At 46.0% G+C, this 23,144-nt stretch overlaps 1 protein-coding gene across 1 annotated transcript in view; it reads left to right on the plus strand.

Annotated features, from left to right (window-relative positions):
- EXD3 (exonuclease 3'-5' domain containing 3) overlaps window positions 1-23,144 on the plus strand; it is a gene marked incomplete at both ends in the record, with an annotated part of 65,487 nt that overhangs the window by 20,005 nt on the left and 22,338 nt on the right. The window contains 2 exons of the mRNA XM_010015834.1: window positions 4,014-4,087; window positions 6,792-6,830. Coding sequence (XP_010014136.1) covers window positions 4,014-4,087; window positions 6,792-6,830 — 113 coding nt within the window. The remainder of the gene's footprint in view (window positions 1-4,013; window positions 4,088-6,791; window positions 6,831-23,144) is intronic.

Raw genomic sequence — 23,144 nt, forward strand, 5'->3', positions numbered from 1 at the left:
AGGAGGAAATTCCAGATGTTTTTGCCCTTTCCTCATTAAAACAGAGCAGAAGGTTATTCCTTCCCTTTGCATTTGCTTTACAAGGGTTGTTTCCCCCTACTTCCATGGTGATTTTCCTTCAGAGTGTTTTAGCTCTCGTGTTAAATACCAGCACATCTCAACAGAGCACTGTGACTGAGAACCTCTAGGCTTGGATATCTGAAGATAGTAGCCAGCCATTCATGAGGCTGCAGTGGCTGCAGAGTCAAGCTGGAGGGAGAGGGGGTTGAACATAGCGTCCTTTCTGGGGCCATTACCTTCTCAGGTACATTTTTATCTACTCAAGTACAGGCAATAGAAGATGATCTGCTTTAGACCAAGACAAGCTGGCCAGCAGCTCCAATCTTTGAGCTGGAAAAGCTGACCCCATCCTTGCAGTTCTGAGCATGAATTCATCATATCCAGACACGTGTCTAAAGACCACACCAGGGCATTTTTCCCTTTAGGCATAGATCAAACCCTTGTGCTGTGCTTTCTGCTCTTCCTCCAGTCACTAGGGCAGGTAGCTCGGGAGACTGGGGGTACCTTGGGCCTCTGCTGTTTCACCTGAGGACTGCTGCCCCTGATCTGTGGTGGCACAGAGCATTTGATGAAAGGCACCAATGCATCTTTGAAGCAACAACAAAACGAGGTTTTCTTCAGTCAGGCCTCACCCTCCGCTAATTCACACTTGGGGACTAAGCTCATAATACATGAGAGAGTAATGCCCAGCTTGCTTCTCAGGGGAGTCCCTGCAGTCCTTAGCAATACTGGGGTAAAAGCCTCTTGCATTTCAGGTACCATGGTTTTATTAAGAACAGGCTCCTTTACTTTGTCCCCAGACAAGGTGTGCTTTTTCTGGCATCTTCTGTTCTGCCAGGGTGAAGGGGCCTTATTGTGAATGGAAGGAAAAGAAGCTCTCAGGGCAGTGTAAAGAGAGGATTGGGTCCACATCCCAGCTGAGGAGGCATCGTGTGTCACCTGGGAGTGGTAGCCACACACCACACCTAAAAATGTGTTGCATGTCCCCAGCAGACACATCTTACCCATGTAACAGGAGTGAGATGAGTGTGTAGTGCGGGTTTCATACCCTGTGTGACAGATGGATTTCAGTCTTACTTCCTCTGTGTTGCTGGTGGCCATTGACGCTCTGCTAACGGCCAAAAGCAGACTGGGATTTTTGCTCCTGAGTCAGTCCCAGGTGTGCAGTATGGCTCAGACGAAGCACTGTTCTGGTGCAATTGTCAGGTTAAAAGTTAACACATGCCCAAAGAGGTGCTCTCATACCATTTGTATTCCACTAGTGCTCCACAAGCCAGTCATGATCCCAAACCCCCATTGTACAAACACTGAATAGAGGCATGGTTCCTGTTCTGGAGAGCTTAGGATGTTGTCTTTTGCTCTAACATTGGTTTTGGCTCAGGAGACCTGAGTTCAGACTCCTGTTCACTCAGCTAAATGAGTTGCTCTGTCCTGAAGCACTTTGATTTCTGCAGATGTAAAGTGTAGATAGAAGGTCATGAAATGGCAGGGTAAAGATCTGGCAAAGACTCTGCAGTGCCACCTGCATCACCCTCCTGCCCCAAAGTCAAAGGAGCTCCTTCAGGTACTGCTGATACACACAGAGCATAGAATCACAGAATAGTTAGGTTTGGAAAGGACATTAAGATCATCCAATTCCACCCCCCTGCCATGAGCAGGGACACCACACACTAAACCATGTCACCCAAGGCTCTGTCCAGCCTGGCCTTGAACACCGCCAGGGATGGAGCATTTACAACATCCTTGGGCCCCCTGTACCAGCGCCTCAGCACCCTCACAGTAAAGAATTTCTTCCTTACATCTCACCTAAATTTCCCCTGTTTAAGTTTGAACCCATTCCCCTTTGTCATGTTGCTACAGTCCCTGATGAACATGGAACCTGTTGATAAAGACCTCCAAGGTGGAAAGTTTGCCATCTCCTGTACCACCTCTGCCAGTTCTCCTCTAGCCTTGCCATTTCATTTTTGTTGTGTCTTCATTGCTTTGGTTTTTTTCCTCCAGGAGGCTGGATGGAATCTTTTGCCTTTATGGCTTTTGGTAGAGGCACCTCATGTTTTAATTTGGCCTTTCTAAGTTTATGTGTTTGTCCTGTTCTTCTGTATGCATGTGATCCACTTTCCATGTTCTTTTAACTTCTTTCTTGGGACTGAGATCAGTAAAGGTTTCTGATTTAGCAGTTAGGTCTCCTGCTTCACTTCCACTGTTTCGACTGCCAGCCCTTCTTAACTGCTTAGAAAGTATTTTCACATGAAATCTTACCTGCCAGTTCTCTAAGTTTACTGAAGTCTATCTTGTTGGATTTTGCTGTTCTTCCTTAGAGCTTTGAATTCTTCATTTCGTTGTCTCTTGCCAAGTGACCTTTCATTCTCATGCTTTTGATCAGTCCCTCTCAAGTTTTGTAATCAAATATAGAAAACTGAATTCAAACTCAGTTCTTTTGCTCCATCAGAATAGAAAACGCCACTTACGGCTTCAAAACTGTTCCAGTCCATCCATGGTGCTCTGTCCTACTTCCCTCACAGATACCCGGGCACTTAAAATCCCTCAGTTCTGCCAAGTCCCGGGCTTTGGATATTTCCTCTAAGCTCAATGGATCTCCTGGGTGACCCAAAGCAGTTGTGCTCTGCTCCTTTCTGAAGTGCTTTGAAATCTTTAAGTTACGCGATGACATTATTAACTCTTATGTTGATCTTGCCTTCTTTAAGGAGTGTTGCTTTCCATGAGCTGCTGATTGTTCCTCTGGGTATCGGGATAATACCCAGAAGAAAGAATCACTCTTTATTGGGTTAATATCCAGTGAGATAATTGCAATAATTTCCTCATATCCTTTGAGGGTAAGGATAGGGTGTCACACTGTGGAAGATGAGCTTAAAAATAACAGCTTCCAACATTTCAATTTGAGGTGGAAATGGTAAAGTTATGGTGTGATGCTGCTGTAACCTGTGGGGCATCAATTCCCATCCCTCTGGATTCAGGGGCTGGTATTCAGTCTTCATTCTCAGTTTTTGTTCCTCAGGCATGGCCACATGTGTGGGGCAGGGGGAGTGCAAAGCTCTGAGGCGCTATGACTTGGTAAAACCGGTTTCTCCTGGTCTACGTTGAGTCAAAGGAGGTTTTCCTTTCGCTTTACTGGTTTCTGTCACCATTTCCAATTGCTGGTCCTGCTCCTTCCGACTACCAGTGAGATGGGTTTAGCCACTGAAACCCCAGTGAATGATTTGGTTAAACTTTTCCTTGTACATGCGTACCAGCATCCAGCAAGAACTGACATGTACATATGCTAATCCTGGTTAATGTATTTTATCTTCTACGTTATCTCTCTTTGTGCTGGATTTCAAAACAAGGTGCTGTGTGATGATCTTGGGTTTTGCAGTTCTAATGAGGCCTATCTAATGAAGATGACAGTAATAAAAATAATAACAACAACTGTTGCTTGCTAGCTCAGCAAAACAATAGTCACCTCCCGCTGTGTATGGAGATGGAATCTCTCTCATGGATATGTATGTTATCGGATAAACTTTAGCCATAAGTTTACATCCTGAGTAACATGTTCAAAACTGCTTCAATGAATTAACAGCACAGGTTCCAATTAAATCAAAATAGCACAGCCTCTAGAGACTGGAGGTGGTGCCTCTAGGAGGATACCACCTAATTAAAGGTGTGAAGTCATTGACTAGGAAGCATATTGAACCAGCAAGTGCATCTATCATTGCAAGGTGGTAGAACCAGAGACATCAGAACCAAGGATTAGCATTGCTAATCATGGGTTAGAGTGTAAATAACAGTTAAGCTGACAATGTGTGTGTCTGTCCATCATTGTTCCAAGTGTGATGGCATCCTGCTTTCCACGTACCCAGTTTGAAACTGGGGAAGGAAAAATGGCATGTCTAGACAGTTAAACTTCAAGGAATTTAGCTGTGTTGTGTACTCAAATGTCTTTCTCTTTCTTCCAGCTCTCTGCCCCAATGTCATAAATCAGCGGCACTTGAGAACTCTGAAATACCTCTTTTACAAGAGATTTGTTGAGGTACGTTTCTGCACTGTGTGCCATGGGTGTGAATGAGGCTTTTTGTTTCTTTTGCATTTCTAATAACATAATTGATATGATTCGAATGTATTGATAGTACATGAGCAAGCTTTCATTGTGATGATTATCGTGTAGAAATGCCATGGATCTGCCGTTGGGCCTGTTTGTTCTAAGTGAATAGTTTGCGTGTCCATTCATATCCTAATGACTGGGTGTGGTGACTGGGCAGAGTTGGGTGCTGGTTCACCTCAGCATCCTCAGCAGTGTTCTGAGACACATCTAGGTAGGTCAGGGTATGCTCTCCACACATGCATTTTCTCTCAGCTGTCTCAGATAAGCAGGAGCATATTGGCTAGGGAGGTTTTGGGGGGTTTTGTGTTGGGTTTTTTAACACTAGGATTTAGGCAGTTCACAGTGCTGGGTTCTTTGTAGGCACTTTGCTTTGGTACTTGTGGCCTGGCTGTGATAGGTATGGCCCAAACTTGCCATGGAAGCATTTTTGTGCTAACAGCCATATTACTGCTGAGCAAAGTTGGTAGTACTTTCCCCTTCTTTTGTCCAGCCTCCAAATTCTCTTTCCAAATATGCTGGTACTTGTCCTGGCACTGAAGGCTTATAGAAATAAGAAGATGCCATTAGTTCTTCCAAAGGAGCAGGTTTCTAGGAGGCAGCTTGGAGGCTGACTCTCTGCAGAATTACTTCACTGTGGTTTCTCGTCCCCTCGCATTAGTGTACTGAGCCAAACCACTGCCCTTTGGATGCTCTTGAGCACACTGCGCTGGGGAGCACATTTCTCTTCTTGTTAGTGGGGCAGTTTCAGTGCTTCTCTTGCCAGGCTGGCATTCATCATTATCCTGTGCCTGGAAACAGATTGTACCAGCTGAGAGTAAGGTTTTATTCTGCCTCTTCTGGAAAAAACAGCTTGCACGTGTTGTATCCAGGTCTATCAATTGGACTGTGAATAACAAGGACCACAAGAGAGCAAATATCCTAGCAAAATGTTTCCATGTCTTGAATTTTGCATTATCAAGCTGTACTGGCCAAACATGGGCTGGTGTTTCACCTGCAGGTCATGGAAGACTTTCTGCTTGTAGATACAAGAAGCTTTTTTGACAGTTTTAACAGAACCCAACAGGTTGTTCAGGTGTTCCTACAGAATGCCTGATCCAGTCTTCAGAGAGACAGTTTTCAGTAAATGAGACACCTCCTCCAGAAGTGCCTGTTCTTGTGTTCAAAGAGGATTCATTTGATGTTCTGACAGAGGAAGGCAGATCCATGCGTTTTTTCTGATCCTCTACCCCCCAGTTCTTTGAACATGAAGATGGGGTTGAGTGGTGGTGACCTGATGACACCATTCTGGCACAGCCAGTTCTGCTTCCAGGACCTCTTGGTCCATCAGTGAAGGCTCTGATCTGCCTTTGCTGCTTGCCAGACCCATTTACAGAAGACCTGGGGAGGACTGAGTCTTTCAGCATCCTGCATCTCAAAGCTTTAATGTTGGATGACATCATTCTAGAGAGCTTGGTCATCTGCAATGAAAGAGCAAAGAGCATTTATCCAGGTGTATTTGCTTAGCAGAGTGGAATGGATTCTTGATCTGGTGTTCTGCTCTCTTTGGCCTTCCACTTCCTTTGTTTTGGAGTATTTGCTTGGTTTAAAGTATCCAAGCTGGCTGGTTACTTCCATTAAGGTACATTTGGCAGCTGTTTCTGGACACAGTCCCTTCTTCTGAGAGCAATTTCGTGTTCTCTGTTTACCATTCTCAGCTGGTTAAATGCCTCCTTTATATCACTAGTATTTAAATTACATGCTTGTATATCTCAAAGACGTTTACTTTGAGTCTTTTACTCCCTATTTACTCTTGTACCTTTCCATGAAGTGGCTCTAGTGATCCTTGTTACCTCTGCCAGAAGTGGAGGGAGGCTCAGGCCTCACTGGCTGGTCAGTCTCAGGCAGCCCATGTTCTTGGCAGAGTGGAGAGAAGGTGCCATCCTGGTTTCTCCTGAAGGTTGGCTCTGAGCTGCGTTGGAATGAGGATTTTATCCTATGGGTTTCCAAAACCTCATGTTTCCAGAGGATTTTTCATGACTTGGCTGTTGAGAGAAGTATTTTGAAGGCTCAGCCTTGCAGATGATCCCTGAGATAACTTCCATTACTGGAGCCTGTGGGGATGGCTCTGCTGGGGTAGCTGTTGAGGTGAGCAATCTATGGACATATTGCAAATCCAAGGTAAAGGCAGCAGCAGTGATCCACATGTTCCCCCAGAGCACGCCCTGTTTCAGCTTCGCTCAGTGCTGTCTCTGTCATTCCAAGAGCACCATGTGAGCCTTGAGGCACTCAGAAATGGCTGCACTTTGCAGAGGGTTGTTAAGGTGATCCATTTAGTGCAGATGAGCCCAGCTCCAGCTAATAATGAGATTTCAGGCTACTCCTGGGTGAGGTCCTGCCATTGCCTGTGTACTTGGGCAGATGAGGGGTTTTGTCCATGTAGTGTAGCAGTTGTCTGAATTACTTCATTGGAGCTGTTTTTGTGCTGTGCCCCAGCTGGTGACATCTGAGAAGCAGAGATTTCCCATGTGCTCCAGAACACATTCCTCAAGCACAGTTGATGCCAGTGTGGAAGATGTGTGTGAAATTTCAGCTTGCTCTATGCAGCAGCATTATTTTTTTCAAAGACAGCTCAGAAGTAATTTTGTCTTTCCAGAAAACCATGTCTCAGGAGAACTGGACAGATCACGTCCAGGTGAGTATGGATTTCCCACTCCCATTTCCTCAGGGTTATTTGCTTGGACATGTGATTTTAAGATGTTCAGAATATCCAGCTTTGGATATTGTAGTCCTGCTATTACAATTTTACAGTTGCATACAGCAAAATCATACATGCAGGGGAGGGCAAGGAAGAACATTGATGTTTTAATTCCTGATGTTTGGCTGGAGCATTTAATAAGATTATCAAGTACATTCCTTTACTTTCCTGCACTGATTTGTAAGTGAACACTGGTAGTTATGTCACTTACAAGGAGAGGGGAAAAGAGAGTTCTCTTCAGACAGCTAACAAGGAGTGTGAGTAAATCAGGACAAATGTTAGATTCCTTTTGCATGCTCCACTCGGATCATTTGCAGCAGCTTTACTGGGTGACTGTTGATACTGTGACTTCTACCTCTTGTGCTGTGGGACACAAGTAATCTTACTAACACAGGAAGAAGGGTAGCAGTATGTTATTTTTTCTTGGTGCATGAATGGGAGAGTTCAGAAAACCACGTTTTGGCCTGGTACCACAATAAATACATATGTGACAATGAAATGTCAAGAAAATACAGGGTAAACAGGACATTAGTGATGATTTATGTGATCATGATATCCCTGTGGAATTGCAACCTCATGGGGAGTGATTGCTCCTTTTCTGTAACTCCTCTCACTTGGTATTCTGCAGCCATTAAGGATTTCTGACCATTGGCTGGAATCTGCCTTTGAAAATCCATTGGAATGGTCAGTGTGGGCCTTTGATAACTTACAGTCTCATGCACTTGAGATCTTGGGCACTGTGTGTGCATACCAAATGACTGAATTTTAAATACAGAATCATTGTAAAGTCAGAGACCAGTTGGTGTTGGAAGGGGCCTTAAAGCTCCTCCACCTCCAACCCCCTGCCACGGGCGGGGACACCTTCCACTGGACCAGGTTGCTCCAAGCCCCTGTGTCCAACCTGGTCTTGAACACTGTCAGGGATGGGCCAGCCACAGCTTCTCTGGGCACCCTGTGCCAGCGCCTCAGCACCCTCCCAGGGAAGAGATTCTGCCTAAGAGCTCGTTTTAATCTCCCCTCTGGCAGGTTCAAGCCATTCGCCTTGTCCTGTCCCTACAGGCCCTTGTCCAAAGCCCCTCTCCAGGTTTTCTGGAGCCCCTTCAGACACTGGGAGCTGCTCTAAGGTGTCCCCTTCAGGAGTCTTCTCCAGGCTGACCCAGCCCAGCTCTCTCAGCCTGTCTTCATGAGGTATTCTCTCTGTTATGGGTCAGAAGTAAAAAGAACAATTCAAAAGGTGTGAGGATGTGTTTTTTAAGGCAGACCATTGATAGAATGCCCAGCAGCATGGCATGTTAAACCTACTATATTTTCAGTGGTGAATATTCCTTTTCTGTGTGTAGTTTATCAAGCATACCCATGCGAGAGGCCAGGCTCTGTGAGGAAAGGAAAGGGGTCTTGCCTCTTGATCTCGGTGATCTTACCCAGTGAAATAACTTTTCAGGGTTCCTTTTCGTCCTCACAAGTTTGAAGGTTATCACAAGATCTGGTCCATTGCAGGATCAAGACCTGAGATGAGATTAGCCATGAAATGATAGCCAACATCTTCCTCACAACTTCTGGATGGACTTTGGTGTGTGCAGTGAAGGGTTTGATGGTGGACAGTAGGAGCACCCTCCCAGTTTCAGGGAGATCTTGGCTGCAGATCGTGTCAATCACTTGTGGAGACAGGACGCTTGGGAATCAGTGCTCTCTGAAGAATGCTTGTTTGGTACCTGCTATGAGAGCTCCCTAGAGAACCACACAGAGCTCAGCTCCATGCTGGTCTCTGACAGAAGCCTGTCTTTGCTTTCCCAAAGTATTCCAAACTTTGTATTTTCTGTGTACTGCCAACTGGTACAGTTTTTACAACTATGTAATTATCACACGAGTGGTGCTTAAACTTGCCTCTTATCAGTCCTGCCTCTCAGTCCAATCAGAGATTACTGTCTTTGGCATCACTTCAAAGTGATTAGAATCTGTACCTGTGCATCTGGAGGAGACTGAAGTAGTCTCATATGCAGGTCGGCTTCTGCTGGCAGTGAGGCTGCACCAAACAAAGGACAAGTTACAAAGCAGGAATTTCTGAGCAAGTTCTGGTCTTCAGGACAAAAACTAAGGTTGCTCAGGACTTCATTGTGTTTGAAAGGTGGGGGTTTACATGAGGGAAAGGCTTAACTTCCCACTCGGAGCTTCATATGTGACCTGACATGTTTTGACCAAAAAAATCCGTCAGGCTCCTTGTGGAGCTGGAGAGAGTTGTGTGTCCATTTGAATGTTTAGTTCAGGCTCACAGACAATTTCTCTCTCCCAAGCTCTGCCTGGAGATGCAGTATTAAAGACATTGTGCTGGTAGGAGGCAGAAGATAGGATGCAGTGTAAGCTCAGGAAACAAAAACTCCCCAAAGACTCCACCATGGCAAACTCTCAGCGAGAATTTCTGGATAATTTTTTGAATTTTAATCACAGAATCCCAGACTGGCTTAGTTTGAAGGGACCTTAAAGCCCATCCAGCTCCAACCCCTGCCACAGGCAGGGACACCTTCCACTAGAGCAGGTTGCTCCAAGCCCCTGTGTCCAACCTGGCCTTGAACACTGCCAGGAATGGGGCAGCCACAGCTTCTCTGGGCACCCTGTGCCAGCGCCTCAGCACCCTCACAGGGAAGAGCTTCTGCCTCATATCTAAAATGTCCAAAGAGGTTGAAAACCTTCATGGGTTTAAAGCCCACTTCTGTTCATTTGTGCTGCAGCTGTTACAAAAGACTCAAATGATATAGATGCCAAAGCCCTGGTGGACGTGGTGTCCCTCTGTGTTCAGTGGTGCTGGCCATGGCACGTTCAGTGTGGCTGCCAATACACATTCCTGGGTTAGGATTTCTTTTTGCTCATCCTGAGCAGTACAAGTGCAGAATTTTCCCGTTCCTGCCCTGTGGGATGAATCGAAGGTGTGATCCTGAGTGCTCCTACAAGAGGCAAAACTCAGTAGTTAATTGTGGGGCCAACAGAACCTGTTTCCAGCCCTGTAGCAAACTGGTTTTGCCCCTTCGGCCTGCCAGCGCCTGTGCTGCTGCTGCGCTGTCCGGGCTGTGGCTGCAGAGGAGGCAGGAGGGGAAGCAAAGGCATTGAAAGGTCTTCATACCCTGGGGAAACTGCCCTCATCACAACTGCATGTTGGCAAAGCCTGGTGAGCCCCGGGGAGAGCTACCCTTTGTATCCTGTGCTCCAAACAGAGATGCCTGGAGGGCAGAGGGAGGGGAAGGGCACTTCTCTTGCCCAGTGCCAGCTGCATTACTATTCATTAGCTTGCCTAACTGCTCCCGAGCTGCCTGGAAATCCTCGGGACAGTGCCTGTCTTCACAAGCAGAGGGGAACGTGTGTAGGGTATTGATGGTAGATAGGCAGGAAAAAAAGAGGCAGAGCATGAGCCAATTGTCTGCTTTGCTGTATGCCCCTTTGCTTCCATCTTTGCATGCTTCATGTTGGTCCTAGCTTTAATCAGGTGCATAGAGATGTGTGAATTGGGTAGAGCAAGCACAGAGCAGGCGGTACATGGCTCTGATCAGATGCATTCAGGAAGGGTAGTCCTGCCAGTGACTGCAGAGAGCACTTGGCCAGCAGCAGGAGGGGCTCATTGAATGCTGATGTTTCCCTGGAATGTACCCTGTTTCTGCAGGACAAAATCACTTTGAGACTGAAAAGCATGGAAGGTATTTTTCAATCATCTGCCAGCCACTCAGAAAGTGATCACACAGAACAATTATATCTAGGAGGAGCATAGCAGGGCAGCAGCTCCGACTGCTGATATCACCTCTGCCGGTGTTTTAGGTGTTGGATAGTATCTGAGATACTTGCATGAGGCAATGTGACGTGATCTACCAAGGAGCACTTCCTTCTCAGGTGGCAGCTGGTCCTTTCCAACCCTAACCATTCTGTGGTGCCTGAGGACATCTCAGCACCATACACGTGTTTTGGTGATGTGAAATTCTCCTGGTTTAACAGAGGACTTGGGAATAGGAGGGTCTGGTACTTTGCTGCACTGCTTTTGTGTGCAGTGTTCTCACTGATGTTTTTGGGGGTGATCTTGCAATTGTGCCATTCAGGCTCAGCTTGGTTGATTAAGGTTATTGGTTGATGAAGGCCAGGTTGGATGGGGCTTGGAGCAACCTGCTCTAGTGGAAAGTGTCCCTGCCTGTGGCAAGGGTTTGGAACTGGATGAGCTTTAAGGTCCCTTCCAACCCAGACCAGTCTGTGATCGTGTGACTAGTGCAAAGGAGCCCCACACCCCTTCAGGTCTGGTCCATTCCCCATGGGCACTGTTCCATCCATGTGAGGAGAGCACTGCTGGGAAGCTCTGAGGCCCTGATGCCACCCACAGGAGACAGTCTCAGCTGGATGAGGAAAGGTTGGAGTAGTTGCACAGGGGGAATAACAGCATATTTTGGGTATTTCTGAGCGGTTACAGCCCAGAAGGCAAACACTTGCTCAATGATTTTAACATCCAGAGTATTTTTGCAGGGAATATTTTGGCTGCAGCAGAGCTAACCAGAACAGTTTAAAATGTTACATCAGGGTACTTAGGTCTGTGTCTTTATTTGGACTTCCTGCATGAAATTCCTTTTCCTGTAGAGCTGAACAGGGTAATGGTGCACAGCTTCCTTTGGGGCAATAACTAGAATCAGTGTTGGGAGGGTTAAAACAAATAAGTTAGTTGATTTAGAACTGTCAGTGTTCTAATCAGCTGCTTTGCAAGGTGCCTGGGACAGTGACATGGTAGAAATGGTGCTTCCACTTTTACTGACCTTGAGCCAAAGGGTCTTTTGTTGCTAAATCAAACAACCTTCTGTGCTGGTGTTTGCATGGAGAAACCCTTTGATCTTCAAATGCAGAAATCTTAAAATGTTCCACTATCAATGCTTAGGAAAAGTGCTGATGCTTGAAAAGATGGTACTTGATTTTGGGCTCATCATGAGCTGTGACTGCTCAGCCAGCCCTTTGCCAGGTAATGGTTGGAAACACCCTGCCTTTTGCCTTGGCCTGTGCAAAAAGAGAAGGGCACCGGGGTGCAACACCTGGAGGAGTGGCTCTTGCTCTTCTTCAGGCCCCTGTTTTGGAGCTGTCTGCTCTGGTCTTGCATGAGAAGGCAGGAGCTGAGCCCTGGAGCCAGCTGTTCCCCACGTTCAGCACTGGGAGAGGCAGCAGCAGTTAATCTCCTCTCCTCCTCCAGCCGTGACAATGAGATAACAGACTTATTTTAAGATTCTGACCATGAAAATCAAACACTGTGCCAGCTCCTGCTCTGCGTGACCCCGGGGAAGACGCTGGCAACACATAGCAAGTGTATAACTCCAGTTCCACTGCCATTCTAGGGTTGTTATGCTACTTTACAGATAATATTCAGCTAATAATCAGAAATCTGCCCAAACAGAAGGCATAGAAGCAAAATGTCCTCCTTTATGTGCAGTACACTGGAAAAAGTTTGACTATTCCTGGTCCTTAATAGATTTAAATTATCTGACACTGCAGCAAGGAGTTGTTGTAATCTTATTTATTTAACCAATTGATTCCTGGCTGGCAAAAATCCCTGCCAAGATCCTCATGTGCTCTGTTTGTACAGGACCATTTTGAACTCAATGAAAATGGAACCACTTCTGGAATCAAATGCAGTAGTTGTTGTGCTCAAGGAGGTAATTTTTAAGAGGAATTTAGAGGGCAGAATGCAATTATTGTTTATAGTGTTTGTGGCCAGAACACCTGGCCAGTTAATCCTGCTCTGAGGAATCTGTAATAAGGACAAGAGGTTAAATAGGCCACTTTGCAGCTATCCACATGGAGCGTCCTTCCCAGGGACTCCCGAGTTTAGGCAAACCTTTAAATTGCCTCAAGATTGTTTTGAGTACAGCCACATCCCTGTAGCGTGAGGAACTTAGTGTCTGTAGGGAATGAAGCAATGTGTGCAATGCAAATGGGAATGATATTCAGGAGGTGAATAATAAATGACATGTCTTTGGGGAGAAGTCTGCATGTCAAATTATCTTTCTCTCTGTGTTTGAGTGAACTGTTTAGTCAGGGATATAATGGATTTCATCACTCAGACGTAAAATCTCGACTGGCTCTTTTCCTGGAAGGTAGAAACCAAAACTAGTTTAACCAGGCGTTGTGGGAGTCCCTCCCTAGTATTTATGGCCCCTCTTTTAGCAGGAAATTACAACCAGCGGGTGATTGATTTTGTTCCTTCTGGCCCTTAAAGTCTCAGGGAGGAATCATCAGCTGAAATAAATGTTCATGGTTCTACTGGTGTTGCTGCTGCAGGGTGCTTGAGCTGAGGAGCAGTCCCCCTGGAGCCCAGGTAGCTCTGAGTATGGGTGTGTGGATAAATATGCAGGAGCTGCTCCTGGTCTCTCTTTTGTCTGCAGTTTGCCTGTGAAGGTATCTGCAAAAGAATTGCATTTGTCTCTCCACAGCTTTAAGCAGCTTCTGAACAGCTGCTGTTTAAAAAAGAGAAGTTTTTAGTTGGCTTTTTTTTTTCCCTTTTGCAAAATAGATGGAATTTAGACCTGGACCAGTGACAGGTTTAAGATCTGGTGTCTGTCTTGTGAAGCCAGGATTACAGGAATTGCTTTCTATCAGTTGAGAACTGGCAGGTTTTATTTCCCTAGTGTCCACTTGTTGCTCCCATTGCTCTTTTCATTCCTCTTCCTGCATTTTGTCCTCTGTTCAGGGACTGACCAGAAGCTCAGTGCGGGTGGGAGTGTTTTGACAATGCCTCTGCTTTTGCCCTGTGCCTTTTTCTTTAGATTTAGTGTTCTTGTTGGAGGTCTCTGAGAAGAACATACAGACACAATGTGATGTAAAAGTATATTGTACCTAAGGGAATATTAAACCATGGAAAACTGGACAATAAAAGTAGCAGCAAAGTATAGATTTCCTTCTATATTGCAGTTCAGTTTGTAAACGGTGTCATATATTTATTGATAGCTGAAATAAGAGCAGAGTTGCAAAGCAAAAGGCCTTACTGATAGAGCTGATACAGAAAACAGGCACATCTGTGACTGGCTCAGGAAAAGCATAACGTAATTCTTCAGTTACATTCTGCTTGCTGGATAGAGCAGTAAAACATGCATCTGTACTAATGAAGTTAGCACTGTTGGGCTGAAAGAAATGGGAACTTCTCGTTTAACAAACCCCCAGCTGTTGGGGGAAAAATACATGGGAAAAGCCAGTCATGCAGTGTGCTCCATGGCTGACTATCTAAAGAAGAGTCTATCAGAGGATGAGATAGACAGTTAATGTAAATGTGCCTCCTGCGTGGCTTAGAGAGGATTATTTTCTGTAAGATCTGGTGTGCTAATGATAATGATGGTAGTTTTAGTTGTAACAAGTTCAGCCATGTCTAGATAAGTGAACTGTAGTTGAGCACAAATATACTAATGGATTCTGATGGAATTTTACAGTGGGTGCAAAGAAGCCAAAAAGAATTGCTGCTGGTTTCCCTTGCCTACCAGGTTATCAAAAACATCCTAAAAAGTCAGACAGGAAATTGGCCTGGACCGATGGAAGATGCGTTTACTCAAGCACTGTGGAAAATCAGCTCACATTAAGTATGGATCTGCAGGGCCAAGCTCTGGGGATTCAGCAGAGGCTTACGGGAGCTGGGTGTCTGCCTCCTGCTTCACCGAGGGACTGGCAAATAGTTCCATTGAAAGCACAGGACCTCAGTTTTAAAAGCTGTGGCCAAATAGCCTTTATGTGCCTATATTAAATACTGGAGAGTGAAGAGAGGAAACTGTAGAGAACACACTGGGGAGAAAAAAATCTCCTTTAAATGGTGGTGTTATGTTAGAGATGCTTTCTGACCCTAACCCCCTGCAGCCAGGCAGGGCTAGGTTGCTGCTAAGCAGTGTAATTACATTTCTGTCACTAGCATAGATTCATTCGACAGCACAACTTCATCAGAAAGAGATTTGGTATGGTATAAAAAAGAGGCTAATTGGCTTATGGCTGCAGGTTAAGAGGTCAGTATTAGATTAAAGAGCTAAGAGCATCAGCAAGCTGTTAGACTCCACTGATGTGCCCTGGTGGTGTGTTTAATTCGGCCAAATGGGAGAAGCATATTAGTAGGAAGCAATGTGTGAAGGACTATCATCCAAAACCTTATAGGAGCATGGAGTACATACAAGGTCCTTAAGATCTACATCAGGAGTCTAATATAGTAATTTCCAGGATTCCTGTTCCTGACTCCAAACTGCACCAGCTATAAGATTGGATACCACAAAGGAAAAACTGGGACAGCTTCACTTAAAACAAGCAAATCCTGATGTTTCTTTTGCTCCAAGACAAAGGGAGCCCTATCCAGAGCACTGACCTTGGTGTCTCCAGCAGAAACAGGTAAAGGCCAAGAAGAGTATGGGACATGCATCCTGTGTTAGCAGGAGAGGAGAAACAACCGGGTTCTGCAGATACTCTGTTTGCAAGTGGGAGATAACTCTTGTTTGCAGCTCTGTGGCGTGAGGCACTGCGATACTTGGGCCCCGTAGTAGTTTCTGCATCCTTGGGGATGTGCAGATGCAGGGGCTACATTTGCCTGGTTGTACTGAAGTTTTAAGCCTTGTACATATTCACAGATCCACTCTCACATTCTTATCCAGGCAGCAGTAAAGTTATCTGGTTATTCAAGAATCATCCCACATTATTTAGAACCCCTGTAATTGATCGGTACCTGTCTGAGTGCTTCCATGGACCGATAGTGGATTCTAAAGGCCTGTGCAAATCAGCTGCCTTGCACAAAGGCTATTTGCAATTGATAGTTTGGCTGTCTTATACTTTTAGGCAAGATTAGTTCACCAGTTCCCTGCCAAGAAGAGAACCACATAAACAGAGGATTGTTTAGAATGAAAAAAAGTGCCTCTTGACGGAGAAGCCATGTAAGTGGGAAGAAACAGGAAACTAATCTTCCCTTGTTAACGCTGAAAGAATTCATATCTCTGAGGAATGTTGTAATTATGGATTTAGGAAATCAGACCAATTTGCCAGGGTGTGAATTTCAGAGTTCATTCAGTCAACCCTCTCAATCATTTCTCCTTCAGAACAAAAAACACCAGGAATTTAAATGTACCAAAAGAGATTAAAGGAGAGAAAAATCTACTGCCGAGCTTTGCTTTTGGTAAAGATCCTGGGAAGATACTTTATTATTGCTCTGGCTATGAGCCAGTGAGGTTTGTGCATGGTAAAAGAGAAGTAAGTGGTAACCCATGTTTTTCCTGTGGGCATCTATTTTTCATAAGCTAATGATGGGAAGAGTTCATGCTCCTGAGCAAGGATTTCCATTGTCAAGAGTTTTGCTTATTCACTTTGAAGACTTTCCTAAGGCGAAAAAATGTCCCCTGCTGGGAATGCCAGATTAGCATGTACTTAGAGAGAAAAGAACCTAAACCCAGATTCCTAAGTATTCTGAAGCAGGCCTGAGCTGGAACAGATCCATAAGCAGAGTGGAGCCAGGGAGAGCATGTGGACACAAGGCGAAGTGAGACTCGGGAAGATGAATGACGTGGCCCGTGGTGAGCATCAGTGGGAAGTTCCAGCATGGCCTGGAGAAGAGCTTCCAGTGGCAGCTCTCAGAAACCTGCCTAGAAGTGAAGCAGCAGCAGAGACCTAGAAATAGAATGAATAGAATCATAGAATCCCAGATTGGTTTGGGTTGAAGGGACCTTAAAGCTCCTCCAGTTCCAAGCCCTGCCATGGGCAGGGACACCTTCCACTAGAGCAGGTTGCTCCAAGCCCCTGTGTCCAACCTGGCCTTGAACACTGTCAGGGATGGGCCAGCCACAGCTTCTCTGGGCACCCTGTGCCAGCGCCTCAGCACAAAATCCCAGGGAAGAGCTTCTACCTAAGAGCTCATCTCAATCTCCCCTCTGGCAGGTTAAAGCCATTCCCCTTGTCCTGTCCCTACAGGCCCTTGTCCAAAGCCCCTCTCCAGGCTTCTTGTAGGTCAGTGAAGCTCTGGGCTGGGTTAAAAAGAAAGCAAAGAAATTAGCTTGCTACTTTTGTTCTTTGGCAATAAACACAGGAGATTTTAACTTAATTCCACTTCAGAGCTTACAGGCCTTTCAATTAAGCTAGTGATAGAGTTGAGAACCTGGAGTTCTTTGATGACCAGTCTTTCATGCAGCTATTTCCATAAGAAAATGCAGATCTGAGGGGAACTGACATGCATCAGGAGTCAGTGGGGACAGAGTAACGACGCATCTTGGTCTAGGAGGACCCCTATAGAAAGCAGTTAAAATAATATGGAGCCGGGACCAAGTAATAGGAGATTCCTGTTTTGCTGCTTGGCCTCATAACTTGGAACTTGACCTGAGCAGGGAGTGTGTAAGTGGGGAGAGAACAAGAAAGAGGTTTCTGAGGCTTTTCCCCCATCTGCAGATCCTTCCTCCTGAAGGCTGCATCAGCCATGGGGAGCTGACACAGGCTGGACCCAAGCAGTAAATCCTCCTGCCCTGCTGGGGAGTCAATGTGCTGCAACCCCACATCATTTTAGAAAGGAATATGGAGCTTATGAATTCTCAGTATGTAATGACTGGGTATGGGAACATTGAATTCAGTGACTGGTTGGGTTAATTGCTGTACGGGTTTAGCTCGTTAGGGTGAGTATTCAAGCTATCCACAAGAAATGGGAAGGTGTTGTGGTGGATTCCGCCCATGTCCATCCCGACAGACATGTAACCTGTTGAGTTCATTTCACAGCAGCACTGGAGACACAGCGATGTGATTTCATTCCTGCAGGCTTTTCCGCTTCAGACAGCAGCTCTTGGAGTCCTGTAGTGAGCAGTACTTTAGTTCCCTGTTCCTGTCTCTACAGTGGTGTCGGGCTCTGTCGTTGTGTGGTGCTGCTGCAGCCCCTTGCTGTGTATTTGTAGCTGGAGTGGAGATCCTGCCTTGTAGTATGATTGAGGAAACCTGGAGAGGGGCTTTGGACAAGCACCTGTAGGGACAGGACAAGGAGAATGGCTTTAACCTGCCAGAGGGAGACTGAGATGAGCTCTTAGACAGAAGCTCTTCTCTGAGAGGGTGCTGAGGCGCTGGCACAGGGTGCCCAGAGAAGCTGTGGCTGCCCCATCCCTGGCAGTGTTCAAGGCCAGGTTGGACACAGGGGCTTGGAGCAACCTGGTCTAGTGGAAGGTGTCCCTGCCTGTGGCAGGGGGCTGGAACTGGAGGAGCTTTAAGATTCCTTCAACCCAAACCAGGCTGGGATTCTGTGATGTCAAACACTCCTTTAAGTTGGATTTTGGAATAATCACATTTGAGAGCAATCCTTCAGGCAGCCTCATACCTTAGCACAAAGCTGTATTCTCCTCATGAAGGCTTGCCTGCTTCGAGATACAAGCTGAAGTAGAGCCATGCAGTGGTGGCTTTTGCAGACACTTTATGAACGTGCTTTGTGACTGTATAAACCTTTTTAGACTTGAGAAACCAGAGAAATTCTCTTGGGTCATGTGAGGACCAGGCGCAGTGAACCTCAGCAGCAGTGCAGGTCACCTTGTGTGCAGGGAGCCCTCACTTTCTTAAGCTGAAGAGCACAATTTGCCATTTACCACAGTGACACTTTGTTCATGTGTGTGTGTGACATAATGACAAAAGGCGGGTAGATAAATGCTACTTCAGAATACATTGGGAAGATAAGGGTTGCCAGTTTGTCTTCAATGCACTGTGTTATTGGACTTAGACAAAGCATCTACTGTGATAAGTAACATACTACTTTGTGCTCTGAAAGAGTTTGGCCAATTTTCCCATCCTCATTCATCTTCAGTCTTGCCAAGTGCTGGAATGCTCCCAGAAAATATCTGTAGCCTGCCATCGTGGGACCAAGAGGTGTGAGAAATCTGGAAGCATGTCAAAACTGCGTGGCTTATGTATTCAGAACAAGTCCTTGGTCCTTTGCTGATCCCTGGCATGAATAATATTCAGCAGCTCTGGGGCCAGGGTTAGGTTGGAATTCAGAAGACACCTCTGCAGTGATTGTGAGAAAGAGATTCCAGGGAGAAACACAGACCCTCAGGACAGGCTTCACACTGAGGTGAAGGAAAAAGAAATATCTTAGAAAGCAAGAAGGGTGAAGTGCCCTTCGTTAAGGAACTGTATTTTTGGTTTTATGGATGGCATGAGTAATTTCTCTCTCCAGACAAAGGTTATTTTCATCAGGTTAGCCTGACTCCATAGCTCATTAAAGACATACCCTATGACATACCCTGGACAAGCAGTGGAAAGGAGAACAAGTATTGCAGATGAAGGCACCCTGATTTTGTGTATCAGCATTCCTGGAGTTGTTACAGGGTGTAGTTGAGGAAAATTAATTAATTGTGGGTTAAAATAAAAAGGAAAGTTCTGATCTTCCCACTGGGAAAGTCCCCAGAGCGTCAGGCTACACCTACACTGCTAGACACCACTGTGGACTTGATCTGTGACCCTGAAGACAAGTGGCACTGGCTGAGGGCTACCAACACCCACAGTGAGGGGCAGAGAGATGAGGGGATCCCCTCACTAATGCCGTTCTCAGGCACAGCAGCACTGCCACATCAGACAGTAAAAGCTGACTTTTTCAGGACAGTATGTAAGTGGCTGCATTTGTACATGGGTGGGTGATGTGGTTCAGTGCCAGTGCTGAGCTTTGCCATCTTACAGGTGTATCGTGGTGTCCACGGTACTAAATCCTCCCATGTCCTGAAGCATCTGGGAGATTGTGTGCCTGACGGTTCCCCTGGGCAGTTAGGAGCAATGTTGCAGAGTAGCACACCTTCTCCATCAAACCTCAGTTTATGTCCGGGCTTGTGCCTTTTCCAGCCAAGAAACTTTGACATCATGTCGTGATCAGCCACTGAAGTGGAATCTGGTAATCACAGAATCACAGAACAGTTTGGGTTGGAAGGGACCTTCAAAGCTCATCCAGTCCAACCCCCTGCAGTGAGCAGGGACATCTTCAACTAGATCAGGTTGCTCAGAACCACATCCAGCCTGTCCTGGAATGTCTTCTGGGATGGGGCATCCACCACCTCTCTGGGCAACCTGTGCCAGTGTTTCACCACCCTCCTTGTAAAGAATTTCTTCCTCCCATCCACCCTGAATCTCCCTCTGTTGGTTTAAACCCATCACCCCTCGTCCTGTCACAACAGACCCTGCTAAAAAGTCTCTCCTCATCTTTCTTACAGGCCCCTTTTAAGTACTGAAAGGCCATAATAAGGTTGCCCTGGAGCCTCCTCTTCTCCAGGCTGAACCAGCCCAACTCTCTCAGCCTTTCCTCACAGCAGAGGTGCTCCTCCCCTCTGATCAGTTTTGTGCCCCTCCTCTGGACCTTCTCCAACAGGTCCATGTCTTTCCTGTCCTGAGACCTTCAGAGCCGGACGCAGTAACGATCATGTCAGATTCACTGAAGTCAGGTACTATGTGCAGGGCTTTTCACCTCTGCAGTAGGAAGTGTCATGTGCTGTGAAGTGGAGCCATTGCCAGCAGACAGTGTATCTATCTGTTACGTAGCTCTGTGCATGGGGGGAAGGCTGTATGAAGGATGTTCAATGCTGTGTTTAGGAAAACATCTCAGCCTGCTTTGGAAGCAGAGTTTGTTCTTTACCTCTGCTGTATACACCTTCTCTCATCCGTGGCACTATGAGCAGATTTTGGAGACGGGATGACTTCATCTAATGAAGATGAATTACTTCCCTCAGGGGCTGCCTGACAGAAGTTTGGAAGGACTCCCACTGCAGGAAGTGTTTGGATCTCTGTGTAGCATTCTTGAGCACGATCAGGACCATCCTGTATTCCGAGTAGATGAGATCTTGGGTGTTCTTTGCCCAGGAGGTGCTTGGAACTTGAAAGCAGCAGTCACTGCAAGAAACCGCCTGTCTGTGTGGGGATGAGTCTCGGTGCTGAGGAGTGCACAGCAGTGCTGGTTCCAGAATCAGAGGCTCAACTTCAGCTTGAAGGAGCAAGTGGAGGTCTCTTCTCTGCCCTCCTGCTCAGAGTAGGGCCAACTCAGTCACACAAGGTGTTGCAGGGCCCTACCTGGTTCCACAGCCTCCATGATAAAATTTAAGAGAGTGATCATAATCCCCCATATTCCCCAATTTAGCCTTCCCTAGGCTGACCCAGCCCAGCTCTCTCAGCCTGGCTCCAGAGCCGAGCTGCTCCAGCCCTTGGAGCATCTTCATGGCCTCCTCTGGACTTGCTTGAGCAGTTCCATGTTACTCTTGTGTCTGGGGCTCCAGCACCTATTTTCAGCATCTCTTTTACACTGAGGTACCAAGACTTAGGCCCTATGTCCAGGCATGGTCTCGCAAGTGCAGAAGAGAGGGGAGCCATCACTCCCCTCATGCTGCTGGTGGAACACAGCTGGATGTGCAGTTGGCCGGGCAATGTTTAACACACAAGCCACACATCTTTTGTCTTCTGGCTGCCCTTTGGCAGCGGTGCCTGCACTTCTAAACGAGAAATTGTGTTGGCAAGATTGAGTGAGCTGCAGAGAGAAAACCAGAGTCAATGTATCTCATTACACAATATTGTCCTGGCCACTCATCACAAGCTCACGGCTGTGTTCACATTGCCCAGGAACAAAAAGCTCCTTGTGAGGATCCCCAGTACAGTGACAAGTTCGCTTTAAGAGTTGCCTTTGCCTTGATTGTTTCAAGTAATATCTTAAGTTAGACTCTTCTGAATTGCCTTTTGGGAGAGCTGATTGCATCTGGAGGCTGGGAAGCTGAGTCTCCTGATTCACAAAGCTGAAGCTAGGTAGTGTGAACATGCCCCAGGAGGCCACATTGACAGAGCTTTGTTGAGAGAGAAGAAAGACCACTTCCCCGCCATTGATGTGGTAATGGCCTCCAGAACACTGAAGTGTGGCTCTGTCAGTGACGCACTGATTGCTATCTGAAAGTCAGTCTTCAGGAATATGAATGGAGGCTATTTTGTTCTTCAGTTCATAAATTAGTGCATCTGAGCAGGCAGTGCCTGTGAGAGAACTGCTCTGGTGGTGAGCAGGCACGGCTTTCTCATGCTTCTCTTTATGCATTAGCTGTGGATGAGTGACTTTCACAAGAAACCCTTGTAAACTTGGTAAAGTTGGCATGTCTTATCCAAGTGCCATCCATGTAGGATATCCACAAGTCAGGATGCCCCTTCTCTCACGAAACAGACTATGACCCTGGTGCAGAGTCCCAGCTCTGATCTCATGCACAAAGGACTTCCCTTCAATGACATACTAATGGTGATGTGCTACTGCAGCTTCTTTCCATGGAGTGCAAATGATGTGAACTTCAAAACAAAAATCTCTAGCACAAATAACATAAAGTAGCAATGAAATTGGAGGTTGGAATGAGATGATCTTAAGGTCCTTTCCAACCCAAACCATTCTGTGATTCTATGAAATAACACAGCAGGATTTTCCAGAAGTCTTTAAACAGAGGTGTCACCACAGTGATTTTAGAAATGCTGCTGGTGTCCTTCACTGCTTACAGTGGTTTTGTCCTTTCAAAGACCAGGTTCCTTTTCCCCTTTGAAAGTTGCTGGCTCTGAAATATTCTGCTTGACATTTTCTCTGCACTAACAGGATTTTTTTGTTGTTGTTGATTCTGGAAACACTTGAAAATGGGAAATTGGCCAAGACATTCAAAACTTAAATGAAAACCTGACTCTGCAAATAGCCAGTGTCACTAGTGTGAATAACTTCACTCTCTGGTAAAGGTTATTGAGGGAAAGCAATGAGTTGTATCCATGTACAACTTAACGCATACAAATAGAAGTAATTTTGGGTGGCTTTCAAAGGAGATACTGGCTATTGGATTTATATATCCAAAATTATTGATAGCAATAGTGGGATTGCTGATGCTGTGGCTTAAGATCAGGACATTCCTCAGCTTGCTCTGCACTGGTTGTTGTGAGCTTTGTGAAGCATTCCGCTGGGGAAGAACAAGATTTACGGGTAGGTAATCTGCAGCTTTCATTTTGGAAAGCTTTAATCATGGCTTATTGTTGATGTCAGGAGTTTTTGTGTGCACCTATGGATTAAAGAATGTGTGATACGTCTAGAATTCAGAGAGGGACATAAACAAGCCTCACATTAAATATCATCTTTTCCTGCTCAGAGCTGTCGCTGATGGGATCAGAACAACTCTGCTGGTTTCCTCTTGCAGAGTGTTCATTTACTGAAAACAAATCCATAAAATGTCATCCCCAGTGAAACATTTGTCTCTGCATCTGTGCCCACATCTTCTGGGGCCAGAGTTTCCACATTCC

This window comes from Nestor notabilis, unplaced genomic scaffold, assembly GCF_000696875.1.
Source record: "Nestor notabilis isolate BGI_N333 unplaced genomic scaffold, ASM69687v1 scaffold13105, whole genome shotgun sequence".
In the NCBI taxonomy this organism is placed as follows: Eukaryota; Metazoa; Chordata; class Aves; order Psittaciformes; family Psittacidae; genus Nestor; species Nestor notabilis.